The sequence below is a fragment of the Pholcus phalangioides genome, unplaced genomic scaffold, assembly GCF_987345545.1.
Source record: "Pholcus phalangioides strain wild (caught in Gottingen) unplaced genomic scaffold, Ppha-v1.0 ptg000007l_1, whole genome shotgun sequence".
NCBI lineage: Eukaryota > Metazoa > Arthropoda > Arachnida > Araneae > Pholcidae > Pholcus > Pholcus phalangioides.
This window is the reverse complement of record NW_028301600.1, coordinates 60718264-60739604: the sequence shown is the minus strand read 5'-3', so window position 1 is coordinate 60739604 and position 21341 is coordinate 60718264. Positions and strand designations below refer to the sequence as shown.

General features: G+C 33.1%; 1 protein-coding gene across 1 annotated transcript in view; it reads left to right on the top strand.

Moving 5' to 3' along the window:
- LOC149085581 (proto-oncogene tyrosine-protein kinase receptor Ret-like) overlaps nt 1–21341 on the top strand; it is a 137157-nt gene that overhangs the window by 45091 nt on the left and 70725 nt on the right. Inside the window, exons 2-3 of the mRNA XM_089233709.1 lie at nt 2762–3034; nt 20310–20582. Coding sequence (XP_089089835.1) covers nt 2762–3034; nt 20310–20582 — 546 coding nt within the window. The remainder of the gene's footprint in view (nt 1–2761; nt 3035–20309; nt 20583–21341) is intronic.

Here is a 21341-nt window from a genome sequence, read left to right as displayed (position 1 = left end):
TAATTTTTTAGCACCAGTGTGAAGGAATACGTCTTTGTGTAGCAAATTACTTGATTTTTGTCAAAATTTCTGCATCCATTTGAATCAATTAGAGACGGACATGACAGAGGCAAAAGCACTTTCATTCCATGTAATAACAATTCACCTAATATTTTACTAACTTCATAGTCTAACGATATTAAATTTGTATTACTCATTTTGTGACATCATAGCCATTTTATGATAATCGATCCTCTGCCGAAGTCGATCCCGAATCACTTCACAATATCTTCCGTAGTCATGCTTGAAAAGCAAAGTAAAACATAAACATAGCATGTTTATGCGCAATTTGAGAAATTTCAGATCATGTGAGTGCAGTCTGTGTGAAGTTGGCATTTTCTTCTATCGGAAGAAAATTCATCTCTGCCCCCACGGGGACTTCGAGTCCCCTTGTAATCTTCATCTCCACAAATGACTAGTATTTCAATGAATCTTGTAATTACCCTGTAGCAGTTTTGAGAGTGGAAATACAGTGTGTCACAAAATAAAAAAATCTATAATTTTTATACGTTTCCCCCTGTGCTCTAACTCCCAATGAGAAGGTTGTTGCCCTGTCTTTCCTAATGCCATTAAAAAAATTCCATGTTTCTTACTTCAATATTCACAGAGATATTCCAATTCAAAAAAGCGGAGGAAATTTGGGAAAAAAAGAACGTTAAATGACGGTAAAACGGTTTTTTCCGCATTTAACGCTGTTTTTCCCCAAATTTCCTCTTTTTTTCGAATTCGAATATCTCTGTGAATATTGCGCTTAGAAACATGGAATTTTCTTTATGGCATTAGGGGAGCCAGGACAAAAAATTTTTCATTGGAAGTTCTCACAGGGGGGAACGTATAAAAATGCAGGTTTTTTTATTTTGTGACACACTGTATTTCCACTCTCAAAACTGCTACAGGGTAATTTTTGAACGCCTGTTGAGCATTTTATAAACCGGAATCATACCTCTACGACGGCTGGTTGATAAGTTAAAGGCCACGCTAGCACTTACAGGGCACCCTGTGTGTGTGTGTATGTATATATAAACTGAAGAGCCAAAAAAACAAGTACAGGCATGCATATGCAAATAAAGAGATATGAAACCAATCAGAGTCGTGTTGCGGCACTTCTGCGTGCTTGCGGGGGCCCTACACGATATTAGGCAGGTGGACCAGTTTTTTTGGCTCTTCAGTGTGTGTATATATTATATATATATTATATATATAATATATATATACAATATGCTCATATTATATATATATGTATATAATATAAGCATATTTCAATAATGGTTTTCGAACCCCTGTTTAACGGTCACCCTCAAATACGGAGCGACTGATTAAAAATAAAATAAATAAATAATTAAATAAAACTCTCTCATACGATACGGTCACCCCTCTTTTACGGACAAATTTAAATTTTTTTGTCCCGTTAGTGTCCGCAAAAGAGGGGTTTTGCTGTATTTAAAGAATTGAGAATTTAAAGTATTATGGGGGGGGGGGTATATAAAGAAAGAAGAGAGAGCGAAAGAGTTTTTTCGAATAAAACACGTATATGTTTCCCTAATTTGTTAATAAAAACGTATTTCAAACTGAATAAATCCACATTAGTTATGCAAAGTCATGTTCGGAACTTTGCTGTGTATGAATATTCAAATACTTCTAATACAAAACAACACAAACATTCAAAAATTAAAGTTGAATGAAGTTTAACCCCCCGATAATGCTGGTTGAGATAATTTAAGATAATAAAATAACACATACTATATAGCTTAAAAGTACATTAGTATTCATGAAGCAAGTTACAAAGACACGTACAAAGATCCGTTCAGGTTCTTTTGGAGATAAAAAAGAAAATATTAGCATTTTTCTTCAAGAGATACACAGCTCTCTGCAGTATTTCTTCCTTTTATTACTGGTGTCTTCACTTCCCTTAGATTTTGAAAATCTCAAATATACTTCATATACACTCCTACAAAATTATTGGTATTTGCTATGAGAGTCGTTTTATCGAAAGTTGCCGTAAAATATGAAAAAATAATAATAATTGGCAAAAAAATGAAGTTTAACTGTAATATTTTCATTTCCCATAAAATGATAATTTGGCAAATTGAAAAGTGAAATATTATAAAAAATATATATTTTTGTGCAGTAAATACAATAAAAAAATCCCAATGAAAACAAGAGAAATTTATTCCGTAACATTTTTCAAGAAAAAATACAAAATACCAATAGTGAAAATTTTTGATTTACACCATTTTCCATGTGTTGAAATGACGAAAATTTGAGTAACTGATAAATTTGATGATGTCTTTTTGTTTTCTATAAATAAATATGATTTTTTTTATGAGCATAATACAAGATGCAAAAATTAGCATTGCATATTTAACATATTTTGGCACAATTCAAAGTACTTAAAACGACTTCATAAAGTGAAATCGATGAGATGAACTTTTCTCATCAAAATAGCATCAATTTTGTTGTTTTTTTTTCGACTTTTTATTTTCCTGATTGTTTTTGTCAACCCTTCTTATCGGCCACGGTGCTCGTCAAGGCATTTATATGCCGTTTTATCCGTGGTTCGACTATACATGCATAATTTGTATTGTGCTGCTTGGTGTTCTCATTTGTATCAGGAAATGTATCAGTTGTAATGATCTGTAATATTTTCATGTACGGAAATAAAATTGAAATTGAAATATTGATTAATTATATCCGATAAATTATTGTCGTCCTTTCATTTCAGTAATTACAGTGGCTTTCAGCTGGTCTGTACCAAGGGAGTATACAGAAGTGCTCGTTCCAGCAGATCATCCTCCGAAAGAACCATTCTATCGCATTACCGTGTTGCCAGATGAATGGGATTCGGTGTTGCCAGTCAGGTTCACCATTCGACGGGTCGCCACTTACCCATCGGGGCGTCGACTCAAGAAGAGGCAAGCCATGGTCAATATTGATCCTGTCACTGGATCTCTGAAGCTGATCCAAAAATCACAGGAAATGAGCAGCTCGAATGAAGGTAATGACCAGAATGATTTATTTTGCTTTCGTAAAATGTATGTAATTACTTTCGATCACTGAACCGAAGCGTGTAATCGAAACCATATCGATGATAGTCTGTTACCTCCTTTTCTCTTTCCGTCGTGGTTTTGCTGTATTTTGTTTTACTTGTGTTTTCACGATATATCTAACACTATACTTTTTTTTTTCATTTCCTTCCACCAGATGATTCAAAAGATGACGAAGTTTTCTGTATTTTTTTGTGATATCGTGAGAGAAAAAAAGGGGGAAAAAGCAGTGTGTTGATTCACACACACATTTTAAACACGAGAGTTTTATATTACAGTGTTCGTACAGTGATGGAGTAGATTTGAAACATATTGCAAATTTGATTCGCAATTTTATTCCCACTAGAATAATATGATGGTTTTTATTTATTTTTAAATTCCCTCACATGCATGTTCTTCACCATGTTCACCATAATCTCCGTTTCTATACCTTTTATACTTAATCTAGGTAGATAATGGGAAATAACTAAAGATTCTGTTTTCAATCAACAGAACCGGATACGAAAGGTTAAGGTGTTAGAAGAATTTGCTTCACGTGAGGAACACCGATTGAGTTTTAGCATTTAAGCCCTTCGAGTACAAGATTTTGGCAACAAATGTGGATGATTTGTAGTAGAAGCATCGGCGATAAATCTGGTTGCCGTGTTTGCACGTTAAAAAAAAAGAAAGAAGGGTGAAAGAAATAAATAAAAGAAAAACGGGAAAACAATACAGTAGATGAGAGAGTAGGCCTACAAGTAGATTTCTCTTTCGCCTTCATCCTCCTCTACGCGTTCTCTTTCTCACTTACGTAGACATCATATAGTGGAATGATTATTTCTGAGAAAGGTACATATTATATGTGGAAGGGAGGAAATCACAAAACAGGAGTATGGGCAAAAAGAGGAGGAGAAAAAAAAGTTTAGTGCATAGGATTACGATGAAACTTCGCAATGATAAAAAAAGGGGTGAAGAATTTTTTTTTAATTTTTAAATTTTTTCCAATTGTGTTGGGACGAAATATTTTGCCTGTGATCGTAAAGAGGCTAATCAATATACATGTTATTCTAACATAGTGAGACCAATGAATCATTGAAAACAATATTTTCAGACAGAATTTTTTTTCATAATTTTATGTTGAACGTTTTCACCTTCAAGAATGTTTTGAACTGGATAATTTTAGGAAGTTTGATCGCATTTAAATATCATTTTAAGGATGGTATTTGTCTTTTGGTACACTGTCTGTGTGTGTTCGTTTCTGTTTTTGATGAGTTTTGATACACTCCCCAGCTCTCTCTATAATATTTTGAACTTTATGTTTCTATTCTATTTTTGCCGTTGCATCCTTTCAAACAAAATGTAGATAAGCACACGCTTCAGACTCCCAGATTTACACAACTGGAAACTAATTTTTAAAGGAAAGAAGAGGAATAAAAAAATAGTGGTCTGTAAAATAAAAATAGACACAAAACGGATCTTGAGCTCAATTTCGCCGAATCGATTCGAGTAAATGCTTTGCTGCACTCTTGGGATGGTCCAGAGAACCAAGACTTGCTTATATTTTCCGAAAGACTGGCTGGTCTCTTTTCCATTCGTGTGCGCACTTCAATAAAACTTGAAATGGTACATATGTTAAGGAAAACTTTTTTGCTTTAGATAGCAATGATATCACTAAGGTTGAAACTGAATTGGTTGTGATTCCAGATTCATGAGCGTAAAACGTACAAAATCCATTTCATGAAGTAAAATGGATAAAAATGATGAAAACCCATGTGAAGCATTTTTTATTTGATGTATTTTATTCGGTCAATTGATTCGATCAATGATTCAAGCGTGCTTTCAAAAAACTCTATGCAGATCATTTTTTATTCTGCAACTGGAGAATAATGAAAATTTTCTCTGTTTTCTGAATACGATCAGTCTTTCAACTCAACCGATATATTTTGAATTGTTATTTCAGAGCCACTAGTATTTCATTTTGTCGTTATTTGTTCGGTTGTTACTTTTCTTTTACTACTCAAATATTGATTCAATAAAATATTTTTAGTGCAATTCTGAAAGATGGTTATATAAACATTCTGAAGTTGGACGGGGAAAAGTGGGCTAGTATCTATTACAGTTTGATTATAGTTATGTTATGTTAGAAAAGGTTGATCATTTCATTTTTTAAAACGTGCTTAATACAAGAAAACATGGAAATTAAATCCTGTATCATTCAACAATATTCGATAGCAACGCAATTATTAGTTATTATTAAGATTGGTAAACCCACAATGTGGTTTTACCCGAAGAGTGTTTCCCGAACATTGAACTGAAATTTCACATGGTTTCCAACTTGGTAAATAGGAAAAATAAGTACCAAAATATTTATTTCATGTTGATGCTAGAAACGACGATGTACAATTATCTAACAGCATAACTATCCTCAGACACTAGTATAAGTCCGTGTTATTTGTCAGTATTACGGTGATACAGGAGAGTCGCACCGATATCTTCGATTGACTACAAAACGTTCGGTACGCCTACGTTTAATCTGACCATGTAGCATGTCAATTTAATATACTGCAGCTATCTGTCTGGAGCCTGGAGGACATGAACGATCTGCTCAAACTTGAAACAAACTCACTCGACCGTAAATAAAATAGATAATCTCAAATTTGACTGTATCATTGCAAAAAAAAGAAAGCAAAAAAATTCTAATTGAATGTATTTCGCTATCCAACCATCGAAGATAAGATTATTAATATTATTTGATATATTTTAATATTATTTAATGTCTAGTTTAAAAATGCAAAATTTTCAATTAAATCACTATAGCGAGACCAACTTCTTGCAGAGATTTTATTTTAAATGATGAAGAAATTTCTTCTCTCCAAAAATTTTCACGCTATTGACGTGTTTCTTTCAGTGAACAGACGGCTTCTTCCATTTGGAAATCTAATTTGTATAGAAATGTTCAATGCTTCCGTATCTATACATTAATTGTCAACAAAACTTTGTACCATGGTTTCTGATATAGTCAATTCAGGTCATATACATCAGTCATAACGCCTCTGAATAAACCGAACAGCGACTTTTATAGAGCTCTTGTTCATAAAAACGTCAAACGAAATCTCCCGAATATCTTAATTTATACCATTTGAAGTACTCATAAATTTGATGACTCTGTTGATATCCCGGATTAAAACTCGGTTACTTTCAAGGAATAAAAATTGCAGTAATTTTCATCAATGTCTATGATCTTACGTAACTCCAAGAAAATATGCAAAGTTAATTAAAAGGGATTTAGCAATGAAGTTTTATGCTTTATTGTTCCATTATAAACAATAATCCAGGACTCTTGTCATCGTCATCTAATCGTATTATGCTTCTCAGTTCGATGACAGACTCTTAATTACGATTATTTTAACCCTTAAATTTATAAAAGAATTTTATTACATTTTTTAAAAGATTTCATTAATGATTATAATAATAATAACAAACATTAAATTCCACCGTCTCTCCCTTTTTCTCTCTTATGCGGACCTTTCAAAGTTTGATATAAATTACGAGTATCTTTTGCTGTCATATACTGTATTTCTGGCATTGAAATTCGAAAAACTTTCATGGTCTTTGAATCTAAAACCATTTGACGGCAAGAAAAATATTCAATCTTTTTTTCATTAACACACAACTAATAAGGACATTTAAATGTGGTTGTTCTTACGGATTGAGTATTGTACATATTATAATTCTTCCAATCCAGAAACATAGAACATAAATTCCCAGCTCACAAAGTAGCTAACTACAGTTAGAATGACGCATAAAGATCTTCTCATTTCCCGAGAGGCCATGTTATTCCAGAAATGAAAGGAAAAACTTATATCCTTTGTTATTAATTCCCAGTAACCAATGATCTTGGCACGAGAGTAAATCATCTCGGAAACAAATAGCAGCCGATTCTTCCGGAATTTGTCTCCGGGAAAACACGTAACAATGCTGCTGGAAATATTTTTTCCATAGGAAAAAAAAATAAAAGAAATACGATGATCGTCATAAAGATACAATGCTTATCAAGTGTTTCCGAAGTCTTAAGGAAACAAGCAATGCATCACGAACTTCGTCACTACGATGTACGATCTATTTATTCTATCAAGCATCGACTGTCGACTGATAATAAAAAGAAAAAAAATTGATCTAATATAACTGAAAGATCTTTTTTTATTATTAAGTACCTATATCCAAAGAACTTAAAATATACAGGGTGATTCAAAAACTCTTGGTACAAACGGATGATTTAACACTCTCAGCTGCCTCCGAGTATCTTGCCTCCTTAAAATCCTCTTATTTTAGCGTTGACAAGCCCAGATATTTTGTAAAAATGATTTCCCAATATGAAAAAATTTTCTCATACCCCCTTACTTTGCACCTGCCTAAAATCAGAAATAAGCTTACTTCATTATTATTTTAATTGGCATAGCAGACATCCCTAAACATCTATATAATATGCCATATTTTTTATGAAGTAGACTTTCTTCCAATTTTCAGCAGGTGCAAAATCAGGGTATAGGAAAAACAGGTCTATTGAGAAATCTACTTTAAAAAACATCTGGGCTTTCAATGGTGAAAGAATGGACCTTTAAAGAGGTAATATATCACGTAAATGTCATTTAACCTTTTAAACGTCACATCAGAGTGAGAGTAAATCACTTAACGCCATTCACAAAATGTCGTATCTTCTTTTTAATGAAGTAGGCTATCTTCAGTAGGTGCAAATTAAGAAGTGTAAGGAAAAGCGTTCAATTGAGAAATAAACTTTACAAAATATCGGGGCTTGTCGATGATAAATGAAGAGGCTTTTATGGAGGCGAGATATCTCGTCAATGTCGCTTAAAGCGTTAAAGGGTAGAAAAAGATATGGCATTTCATTGAGGATTTTAAATCTTTGAGGGTTTCTACTATGCCGCGGAAAGGGGTTAAAAGGTGATAGAACATATGTAAAAAAACATTTTGTCATAGAATGCTTTTGAAGAGTGAATCAAGTCCACTATTTTGCTCGACGAATTTGCTGAAATATGTGCCACCAACCATACGAAGGCGCGTATGGTTTTATTTAGATGAAACAGGTTCCATTTTTGCTGTGAAATGCGGAGTTACTGGAACACTATTTCTGTTGCAATGAATTGGATGCCCTGTAAACCCCATCGCCTGGGCATTGTGTACGCCAGTACTTCTCAACCTGTGGTCATATGGCCCCCTATGTTCCTGGGATATTCTAAGAGGGTCCACAAGTGAAAACCAAGTGGAAAAAGAAGCCGTGACAGGTGGTTAAAATTACGAAGAGCTGGGGAAAAGGAAAATTCTGATGTGAGAAATGAAGCTTTCAAGTGAAATATGGTGGAAAAAGTGTGAGTACTTCAACAGAACTACCCATACAACCAACCAGGGCCATCCTCGCGCGTGGGCTTATACGGGCATGATCCAGGCGTCTCATGTCCATAGGGAACTTGTATTAAAATCTATAAGATCTGATACTCTATGCTTTTCACGAGTACGTAAATATGTGCGCTGTTACTTTTAGAATACGAATCCCCCAGAACATCACTTTGTTCGAAAGTTTATAATTTGAGAGAGCCTTGAATACAACCAGGACAAGAGTGAAACTCTTATGGAGTTCCAGAGCCCGGGGATCCGGAAATCGACTTATTTATAAAATTTTTGTTCACTATAAATTTACTGAAACAATGAGAAGAAAATGGCTTGAACCCGGATAGAAGGGTTACTCTGAATAACACAGGTGGCCACGAGAAGAAAATATGGCATGGGCAAAAAAAAAGTTGGAAAACAATGATTTATATACGTGACTCCAAATCTCTGAGCATATCGTCACAAAAATTAATGTCGTTAATGTTTCTCATTAACTTGTCTTATTACAGTGATTGCCTCCTCAGTGAGTCACACATATCCCATCACACATTACGCAACGTAAAATGCTTCTTTAGGTATGTTCTACAACCTAAGTTGAAGTTTTGAAAAGTTGTTAAGTTTTTTTTTTTTTAAATTCTTAACCTTAGCCCGTTAGCACCCACACGTTAATGCGCTTTGAATTGTATTTCGATATATTGGGATATTTTTTTAAATTGCACCCACTAAGAATATTCCAAGAGATTTATTTTAAATACATCAACAGAAAGTATGGACGACACTTGTCCAGTGTCTATTGAGGACTGCAAAATATGACGACATATTTGGAAAAAAAGTTGAAATGAAATGAAATTGAATTGAGTTTTTAAAAAAAAAAAAAAAAATTTTGAATTTTTCAATATTGAAATACTATGGAATTTTCTGTGTCTAACTGAGCTCAAGTTTTTCTTCTACTTGTACTAAAATTATTTTTAAAATATTTTAATATAAACTGCTGGCAGGCATTACACGTGCTAATAACGTCTTTCACTAAAATGCGTTTTTCTCCAAACAAAGTTTTTTGATAGAAAAGGAACATTTTTTCGAGCACCACTCATTTAAATGTCTTGAAACTTTGTGTGTCTGTCAACACTATGGTGCTACATACTGTAACCGGAGGATTTTTTATTAAAGTCATTTTAAAAAGAATTTATGGCAAAAAATATGGATAAATTTTGGTGATTTTTGAAAAAGCTGCAGATTGTTGAAGTTAAAATTCGAGAAAAAAACCAACAATTAAAATCCTAAATGCTCTGGTTAAATTTTATAAAAGTATTCATAGTATTTGAGGATAAACATTGAGTGCCTAAAGTGAATAGAAATTTTTTTCAAATGGTCTTTAAAAGAAGGAGATTTTTTCCATAGGAAAGCATGGGAAGCCAAGATCGTACCCCAAATCCCTTAAAAATAATAACCATAGTGGGGTAAATCGAGAAGCTATGAAGCTATCCATACCATAATCTTTTTGTGGGCAGTGTTTATTATATATTACTAATTATTAGTTTTTCTTTCGTGGTACATGCTTTTACATTGGGTTGATGTATTTTGACATTCATATTTTTTATGGGTATCTTTTTTCAGCAGCCTCGAATGCCTGTTGTGACCTTTGAATTATAGTATTTGTATTTGTATAAGGCTAAAATATTATACAAAGACTAATTCTATTGAAAACAATTCTCAAAAAACAATTAAATTAAAAAAAATTTGATTTATATCTCAAAAAATAACATCAAATACATAGTAAGTACATACTATATTTTAAAACTGTTACGAAACTGTTAGAAAATTTAATTTGTATATGGAATTCCGTTTTAAAGACAAGCAAAATATTTTTTGCATACATTAATGGCAAAATGCATATTAATCAATTTACTCAACCCATAATGTAAATATTTGATATTATTGATTGCAAATAACTATTTAACTTTTTTGACATTTCAACAGAAAATGTTGATATGCATGTCTCCTTCGAAAAACGGCAAAATTTTAATATCCGGTCTCTTGTGTATAAAAATCTCACGTGTCAGTTATTCACTTATGTATAATAGAATGGAATCCGGATTTATATTCGTTCGTGGAAGAGAAAAATTCTGAAGTGATTTTGAAATAAGCATTAGTACTTTAATGGTTATTGCGTACTTCCGATTAAATCCAAGGCAAAGTGGATATAAAATAATTAAACGAATTCTACATCCTTTCTAACCAATTTAAACTCCGATACGAGTTTGAAACGATTTTTTGAAAGTACCTGAAGTAGATTTCTGATAACTTTTCTAGGATTCCGCTAATGGTGGTAATGAATTTGTTCGTCGCAATCGACCTAGAACATTGATAGCACTTTCCAGAGAAATACAATATTGACTTTTTTTTTTCTTTCATTTTGCGTATGTTTACACTATTTGCTTTTGAATACTTTCTCTAATGCCTCCGAAGTTTGTGATGAGAACATAATATTGTCAGATCAGAGTTGGCAAAAGTTGTGGTTCATGATGTGTTAAAGGAGAGAAACATAATAATTGCCAGGAGCACGAGTATCGTGAATGATAACGAAGCTAAATAAATCATGATTATTATTTCCGTATATTAACGTATATTACTTCCGTATATTACTTTCAGCTCTTGCTGTAGTTCTCAGCACACGAGATTGTTTTCCAAAATGTAAGAGCATAAAAAAGCAGGAGATGCGTGAGATCGTATAGAAACTGAAATCCATGAATTGATTTTATATACTTCGACTTGTTTTCACTTTAGTTTCAAGCGTCTCAAAACCATGTGTCAGTGCTCTATCATATTCAGTTTTTCAGAACACATCACTTACATCGGTTTTCTTCCGATCACCTAATCACTAGAACCAGTCTATATTTACGAAAAAAAAGAGTTTGCATATAGAGGTAACATTAGTTCCAAATAAAAAACTTCATTTCAATCGATCACTTAGAGAGAGAGAGAGAAAGAAACTCCGGAATTTTTCAAGAAATAAAATTTTTCGTGCACGACAAGATGAAGATTAAACATTTATTTGTCTTTTCATAACCCCAAGAAAAATTCATGCAATATCAAAGACCCTGGTACTAATAAAATGAGGATTCTGAATTTTAAGTTTTTTTGTTCCCGAATCACCTCGTACAATCATGACGTAGAAACGAATAAGAACCTCTGGAGAGAAAAATAAACCTTTAGGGAAAAGACCTCCTTTACATTGTTTTAAATCAATGAAATTTAAGGGGAAAAATCAAAATAAATAAAAACAATTGTCTAAAATACTGACAGTACAAAAATTGATCAAAAATGTTTGCATCAAATATATAGAGAACACAGAAAATCGGTTAAAAGTTTGAGTACGCATTTCATTCTTCATAAAATGTTTTATGGGAAGTACAATTTATCTTAAGTATCAGAGTTGACCTCAATACAGTTATGGTCTTATAAAAATACAAATGTAAAGGACACAACAGGAAAAATTCCCAATGAGGTGGCTGAAAAAAGACACCTATAATAAATATGGATGTCAGATATAATTAAAATAACGGTACAAGAATAAGGTATATAAGTATAATAAGGTAGAAGAATATTTGAATCTTCGTGTGTGTTCCATTATCCTTTCTGCCCATATAGGCACGCGCGACAGCACTAAAAATTCATACACAACACTAGATACGTACTCAGACTGTTAGGTACACACACACACTTCTGGCACAACTCACTCGGTAGTAAATTGTCTATGATGATAGACCGGAGTTGTGCTCGGTTTGAAAAGAGAGAGAGAGAGAGAGAGAGAGAGAAGACCCTTTTCTGCCCCGGTGGTTCTAATGCGAACTAATGTTTTGGCTTTCACAGCCCATTATTCTTCGTGGGGAACGATGCCAGTTAGTATTGCATATTACAGTTTCATTCTTTGCAAATAGATTGCAGTGGTTTACTCCTCTATTGCAATCGATTGTGTGAGCTCAACTTCATTCTCTTTGTTTATATGCATATGTCATTTTGATTTCTGACTCACTGTGGAACTTCCAAAACTTAAAGCAGATATTTTATGTGTATTTGAATTATACCAATATTGATTATTATGTCTCATATTGTCAGAGAACAATAAACAAATTGATAGAATATTTTTTCAATCAAAAATTCAGGTCAGAAAGGATTAAAAAACACATGAACGTTAATATTATGAGTTGATAACACCTTACAGCAAATATCTATGCATTCTCATTTGTTGTTGCAGTACAGTGGATGTTTACTGATTCTTCTGACCTCGACACAATAAAAGAATAACTTTTCTTCCGTGTCCTCTACTTGGGAATGTATTTTATCCAAGTACAATCATACTTTAAGAAGAAATACTACAGATAAAAGATTACACATCAACGAACATAAAAGTTTTTCTCGGTCTACTCCAGAACCATCTGGAGTACACGACTCTGTCCTTAATACCGACAAGTCACTGGATTTTTCCAAACGCCTTCTTTAATCATTGATCATTGATTTATTTTCCTGCTCTATCGTGACTCTTGCTCTTCTCTGTTCTTCCTCAGTCTTTTCCATTCTGGTGTATCTTTAGAAAAGTTCCGTGTCTTCTTTTTGCACAAGCGGTGATTTTTCGGAAAGTTTACGTCTCAAAAATAAACGAGTGGAAGAACATAACGTGTTTTAAAAGATCTACTAAAACAATTTGTAATAACGTCTCAAACTAGTGGTTGGTATTTGGATGCAGAAAATATTCTTTTGCAGTCCATTTCCTTTAGAATCAGGAAGAGTACAACTACGTGAATAATGACTATCTCAAATAATATTTTCGCTTTTAATTTTTGCTCAGTTTGTTTAATTACCTTATCACAAAATTTACGGGTTGCATGTATTGATCAAAATTGCATCCACAGATAGAATTCAGTGCAAAGAACACAGTTTTAAAAACGCATAAACAAAACAAAAAAAAAATACTAGATAACTAAAAGCGTAAAAATTCAAACCATGAAACTTTGTGCAAGTATACGTTCATGTAGAATTGAAAATTATATATTGCCGTACTTTTATGAAATAAAAAAAAAATTATGTCGCGATAAAAGTGATAAATCCGGTGATTATGCATAACCGTTTTGTCAATTCTGGTAAGTTTGATACATTTTGGTCATATATTGCGAATTTATCTTATTTACCGGGTATTATGTATAATTCCCAACTCGTACAGGTAAATATGATAGATCGTCAATAAATTATTCAAACTTACCGGGAATTATTCATAAACTAGTCTACAGCAGGGGTTCTTAACCTTTTGTGTTTCACGGACCCTTAGTGCCGATGCGATGAAGGTCATGGGCCCCTGTGCCGAATAATACTCAGCACATAATAATATTAAAAATTTGTTTTCTCCTCTAAGCTCACAAACCTGAAACATCTCTAAGCACTCCATAGTGTCTGAGCCCTGGTAAAGAACGACTAGTCCAGGGTTATTAATTCGATCGGTAATGTCGGCTATGTATGTTTTGTCAATGTTGATGAATGTTAAAAAAGCCAACATTAACGAGACTGATGATTTTGATATTTTTACCAATATCAAAAGTTGAGTATTACAGATTTTACAGTATCAGAAAGCGGGAAACTAAAAGATTAAAATAAGAATTAATTCTTATCGAAATAAATAAGTACCAGTAAAATATATTAAGGTAACTTGAGCAATTCGATGAAATGTGAAAACCCTTAAAAATTATTGAATATACAGTCGATTCCCGTTTTAACGAATACCGTTATAGCGAAAATCTCGTTTTAACGAACACTTTTCTAATCCCCCGAGATAAGTTTACATAGGAACAATGCAAATATCAGGAATTCCTTTATAACGAAATTTCGTTACAGCGAAGTAATTTCTCCGAAGTGAACTCTCTGTTGGAGTTCGTTATAATGGGATTCGACTGTATTGAAAATATACCAGTATATTCAGTATATATACAACAATGAACAAAATGATATTTAACCACTAGTGTAAAAGAAAACCTCTGAGACAAATTTTAACTTCATCTCAAATGTCATATTACTTGTGAAAAGAACTCAAAATTGCTGAAATTTCGAATTCGAATTTCAAAAAACCTCACTTAATGCAACGAGTCTAAGAAATGTAAATGAAAATTCGGATAAACAAACGAGAACAAAAAAATATAATATTTTATTATGTTTTTTAATTAATGTACGTAATATCATTTCCCATCCCAATATCGAGTGTTTCTTTTAATCAATTTCATTCTGCTCATATTTTGCCCTAAATGTGCTACAGTATCGAATTTTCAGGCATTAGAGGAATTTAAAACGACAAAAAAAAGTTTATGAAACCATTACGGTACTGCTGCATGCCCTATTCGATTTTAATATATTATGTAGGCAATGTCAAAAGAACATTTTGTATCGTCAAAAAAGTTAATATCCTCACATAAATTCTGTTTCAAGTTGTTCAAAATACAATTACATACTAATACATTTATTGGTCTTATATCGTAGTAGGAACACGAACTTTCATTTTCTAATACACAGTACATCCCAATAGTTTAGTTTCTTCTTCATCGAAGAAATATTTTTGAGATTTTCATGAACTCCGGAAAATTTCCAACTATAACTTTTAAAGAAGAATCATATATCCGTCGGGCAATTTTCCTTTCCTCCCGGAAGAATCTTAAGTTCTAAAACTTTCTTAGATTGATATTTAACTCTTTCTAAATGATTTCGGATCTTCCTCTTTTACCATCTGATGCACGGAGGTCATCTTTGATAACGGTTTCTTCTACAGCTCCTGGTATTTTAGCCTTGAGGATAAAAGATGGAGACCATTTCTTGATTCTAGTCAAAATCAAATAAAATAAGTTTTTTCAACTTCAAACAATTTCGAAGAAAAACAATATATTTTGCTTCTACAGCCCTTATACGGGCACACGTGTGTGCAAGCACAAGGTCAACAATTTACAATACTTACCACAAAACTAGCAAAAAAAGAAATACTTAACTAGAAAAATGTAGAAGCCCTTTCTTCTTTTGTCATAAATAAGAATTATTGTGGATCTTTCTTGGATTAAATTGAACTATATGTGTGTGTTTCACTGAATACTATCAAGATCATTAAAAGTATTTCATGTTATAAGGAACTTCAGAGCAGCAATTGGCGTTTGAAGTGAATTAAATACTCAAATAAAGTAAGCATGGAAACATTTCTTCGAATTTATTTTTTTTACATCGTGATCCTCAAGGCTTATGTAGTAACCAATGCAAAAAGAATTTTCCTTTGCCAAAAATCGATTTGGTTTTTATTCAAATTGAGAAACATTCAACACAATTCGAAAGCAAAAAGTACATCCAAATCATTAACAAGAAAAGACGTCGATTTTATTTGAGAAATGCCAGAAAAAGTATCAAAAACAGTTCGTTATTTTTAAACGTAAGCTTACCAGGAAGAAATCAATAGATTTTGTTAGGGATACATAGAACTACTTTCTAAATTTGAGCATGTATATGTTAGGAAATCAAATTTGAAATAAAGTAAATGAAATAAATCTAAAGGGGAAATGTTCGTTCCTTTACATACCAACATAGGATGTTTAGTATGCAAAAAATGTGGCTTTTCCCAAAAGTGTTGTCAAAATTTCAAGACATAAATTTCATGATATGGAAGAGCACCTGCGCCTCCCTTCTTTGTGAAAATTATGGGAACAAACATAAAAGCGACAGGATTACGCAATGACAACGATTATTTTTTATTATTAAAAATACTTAATGTAGTTTTTTTTCATTTCTAATTTTTGTATAGCTTGTGTGCATTTTAAAATACTCAAAATAGAGGAAAAATTCATAATTATAGGGAAAAGAAAGCGTATTTGAATAAAGTTGTAAGTATGTAAATGAATATGAATAATAAAAAAATCATGTATTCACACAATCTATTTCAGAAAGATAAATATTTGCTCTGAACGAAAGTATATAGCTAGTTTTTTAAAGACTTGTAGAATACCTTATTCAAATATCTTCTTGATGAGAATCCATAAATAAACAAGGCCAGTGAGGTAAAAATTCACTGAAAGGACAGAAAATTACCATGCATAAATATGAAGAGATTTTAATTTCGTGTATTTCACCGCTTATAAAAGAGCAATTAAAAAAAACTACTGAATAATAAAGAATATATAAAGGATAATTTAATTTTTTGTATATTTCTTGTACAAACAATTCATAAGCCTCCCAGAAATAAAGTGGATATTTGAGAGTTAGTTCAAATTATTGCCTAAAAAATATACAGTATTATATTTATCAGTATAGTGAACTTATTGATATATATATATATATATATATATATATAACAAGGTCACATGTCTACCAAGTAAGTTATAGAATGTTCAGTTGTACAGAATTCAGGTCTCGATGGAGAAGTCATAATGAACTTCAGTGTCACACAAACTAAGATAAATATGTTCTTGGGAACAAAAAAAAAATCCTATTCAGAATATGCGAAGAGCTGTTGAAAAGAGGAAAAAACTTCATCGCGAAGATACTTGCCTTTCAAGAAGATTAAGTGAAAAATGATAAATAAGAAGAAAAGATGTGTCGCTACAGCCGGAAAAAAAAAAAGGTGAAAAATGTTATATAGTTCCCAAAAAAATTGAAATAAAGAAGAAAAGTAGTATAAAGTCCTTCTCCAAAGTCTTACAAGAAAAACTGAGATAAGTTTTAGAATTTTTACTCAAGTGACAGTTTCTGAGGTAAGTACAATGGTTGAAGTAATTGGAGTATTCTAGAGATAATATTGGATTTTTTTTTTCTTGAAATCAGGTGGTAAAATGGCTTTGTCTGGAAAAATAAAAGTGATATAACGAGTATCTCGCCTATTACGAGCGTAGGCGTCATTACCCTGGGGGCTGAGGCTAGTTCAACCCCCCCCCCCAAATAAATTAAATGAGGGGGATGAGCCCTCCCCCCCAATAATTAATGAATATACAATGCAACGAACCCTGTCCCTTCTGCGTACAAGCTTTAATCCCGCATCTACGGGTCGGCTGGAAACTTTCAGCCCCCTCAATATTTTCTTCACGTTGGTGACTCTGATTAAGAGTAATTTGCAAATGATTTTCGAATAGCAAATGTTAAGGAAAGATAACTATTCGGTTATAACGAGTTGTAAATTAGGAAGATTTCGCTAGAGTCAACAAAATTCTTAAAAATGCCATTTTTTTCTTCCTCTCTCTGTCTCTAAGGATGGATTTCTTCTACTTATCATCACACAGGTTTCTCATAAACATTAGTCTGAGGTACTTCTAATAAAGAATGAACACAGAAAAAAGTCACATTTTTCCCCGTCATCCTAGCTTTAGGTTTACCCACTATACATGTGATATGCGACATTTTTTTTTTTTGCTTTTGTCTCTGCGAGTAAGTGAGATACCACTGCCAGGTCTCGACAGGCGGGGACCTTCGTGGGAGGGGAGATGTGGACAATCGCCGCTCCCAAGAGCCAAATAATATGGGGGGGGGGATTGTCTGTCCCGTAAAATACGGGATGAACCGATGCACCTGCACAATAAGACGCTTCTCCAACACATCGCCTTGCATCCGTCTGCCTCTGCTCTATTCGCAGCTGAAGATGTCTACTTCGGCTTTATTCACAGCTGAAGATGCCTACCGCCACTCCATAGTATTTGAAGATGTCTGTCTTCATTTAGGCGTAGATCCAAAAAATGGAAACAACCACCTTTTTCAAGAGCCAAATAATATGAGAAAACTTGTTTCCTCCATAAATTACGGGACGATCAAACGAACTCACACAATTCCCTCCCCCTCCCGTCACATCATCATGGATCCCTGCCTGAGTCTCGAGCGGAACATGCAGCTTAAAGTCCCTTCCGAACGACTAAACAAATCGTGCTAAAAACTTCCTGATTAGCAGAAAAATGCTAGAGGCCATAGGGCCATGGAATCGAATAGTGACATAATAATTGAGAATTTTAATTCTCTTCTATTTAATCCTTTTTTACATCCATATTTGTTATGGGCATCTTTTTCTTAGCCACCTCGTTGGGCATTTTGCCTGTTGTGGCGTTGTATTTGTATATACTGCCTTTTAACAAAAAATTTGGATGACGAAAGAGCAGTTGAACTAGCAGAAATATATCTCAAAAACGAGTAAAAGGAAAAAGAATGAGAGAAGAGCAATTGCGATCATTCTCCCGCTCCCAGCTAGCCTTTTTCTATGTAATACTATATATGTTTTAATCGTCAAACCGTAGTAAGGGAAAAAAGATAAAAAGAATAATGTTGAGGTAAAAGAAAGGTGAAAAAACACGATCTTTTTTACAGGGTTACCAAAATGAAGAATACCGAAGGAAATGAGAAAGAGAGAGGTCGAATGTATATTTCTTCTATTTACACAGAGCCGAGATATCTCATCCTTGATCGTTCGGGTTGAAATTCTAAACAAAAATGTTTCAGAGAATCATCTGCTATGAAACCAAAAATTGTTCTCATGACCTGACTTGGACTTTTACAATTTATTACTGCAATTTGAGGAAATAAGGCTTCAAATTCCGAAGTGCACTGAAAATAACCAGTCAGAACCCATATTCTACTTAGCTCTACACATATCAAGCAAGATTTGTGCCTTTTAGTTGTTTCATAAGAAGATAAATATTTCAATATCTATGTACGTTGCGAGAAATATTTTGACACAGAAGTCTGAAGAAACACTATGCTTCTTTTTTACATGGAAGTAGTTGAGAGTTTCGCTGTAAATTTTCATAGCTATTCGAGTTAAAATCTATCACTTTCGTAAGAAATATTCAAATATACCTCTTAAGTATTCCAGAGAATCGAAAGTGCTTGTTTCGCAATGCGACTCGAATGTAAAGAAAATCCTAGAATTTGTATAAAATATTGTCCTGAATTTTTTATAGTATGTAAGTCATTGTACACAATTTCTGTAATTGTGAAGTAGAAACAGAGAATCATTGTAAAAACAATAATAACGCTTCAAACAATAAAAATGTAATCAAACTCGGTTATAAAGACATCGAAGATTCCGTGGTATTCTGTCGTTGTAAGCAGGATGTCGTTACAACCAAGGTTGACGTTTTCAAGACATTTTGATTAACAATTTAATTAGATGCTGCTGTGCACGGAGTTGCTACTTAAATATGTTTAGGGTGACCATGTCTGATCTACAAAAATACGGGAATTCCGATCATAAATGAAAGACATCGCCAATTCTCGCTAAAGTTTTTGCCAATTGCATACGAAATCTCTGAATATTGCTTATAGATAGATAATCCTTGGCGAAAAACACAGAGCTACAGCAATCTTGTAGTGATTTAAAATGTATTTTACGGGAGAAAAATTTAAAAACTCAAACATGAGAAATATGTAAGATGAATATTTATATAGTCATATCCATCACAACACAATTTATAAATTACACAAATTATCATCATTCTCGATTCTAGTAAAAAAAGACATGAATTGAAATGGGCTCTGTTGAAAACAAAGGGGACATTTTTAACATTTTTATGAAAAATACATCAGTAAGGTCAAACTATAAGAAAATAGAGAATTTTGTAGCGGTATACGCGTCATATCATCAACGTTATAAGCAAGGTTCGTTAACATTATTCTCTATGTAAATCAACTCGGACAGCTAATTATTGACGTTATAGCCAAGGTGTCGTTACAGTCGGTGTCTTTGCCGAGTTTGACTATATTTCTATGTGAACTCTTCGTTTTTTTTTCGTTCAGATATTTCTCGAAAGATATAGTATGAACGATCATTTGATTTTTAATTATACTCTCTAGGTCGACGTCGTCGAAATTTAACTCTAACAGTAGCTGCATCTGCCGTTGGAAATTCAACATCGTCTGGAAACAGAGTTACACGAGTCGTGGTCTTGTTTATTAAAAATGGAACCACACTGTGTGAGTTTAAAAGATCGTTATGCTTTCCCATCCAACCAAACATCTATCTGATTCCTGAAAGCGGTGTTGCTGGATATCCTTTCGACTATCTGCCTCATCCATTGGCAAACGTATCTTGTCCTCAGTTAAGATTTTCTTATAGAATCGCTTCAGGTAAGTTTTCACTTGTCATTGCTGTAGCACTATGAAAATCTTATTATACAAGATGAAAACTATAGTCTGTGTGTGTGTGTGTTTCACCTCAAATAACTAGTAAATCCTTTAGAAACTACTTTCAATTAGAAAAAGAATTTAGATAACTCGCCAATTTTAAATGAGTCATTTATTTTACTATAGGCCGTATATGTACTGGAATACAAAATTCAACTTTTTATGCAATCCCCTGTCCTCTAACTTCCAATTAAAAAGTTGTTGCCCGGTCTGTCTAGAGCCAACAATGTTTTTTTCAAGTGCAATATTCGCTGGCATATTTGAACTCAAAAATCGCTCAAATGAGTGAAGAACCGAATAGACCAACGAACAAGCTCATCCTACGCTTCGTGTGCTGTTCTTTCCCTAATTTTTAGCGATTCAAATGTCTCAGCGATTCTCTCCACTTAGAAACATGAAATTTTTTTGTTAGGCGAGACCTGAGCAACAACTTTTTAATTGGAAGTCAAAGGACGGGGGACCGTAAAAAAAAAACTAAATTTTGGATCTCTGTACATGTACGGCCCTTAGTAAAATAAATGATACAATTAATATGAGTATGTTAATTAAATAACTTTTTCTAATTGAAAGCGTGTTATAGCCAACGGTTTACGAGTTATTTGAGGTGAAATGGACTTCCGTTTTCACCCTGTATATTTATTAAGTTTAGGAGTACTAAGTCATTGCTAAAATGTCCAACCATTAAGGAATGACGATGATTCT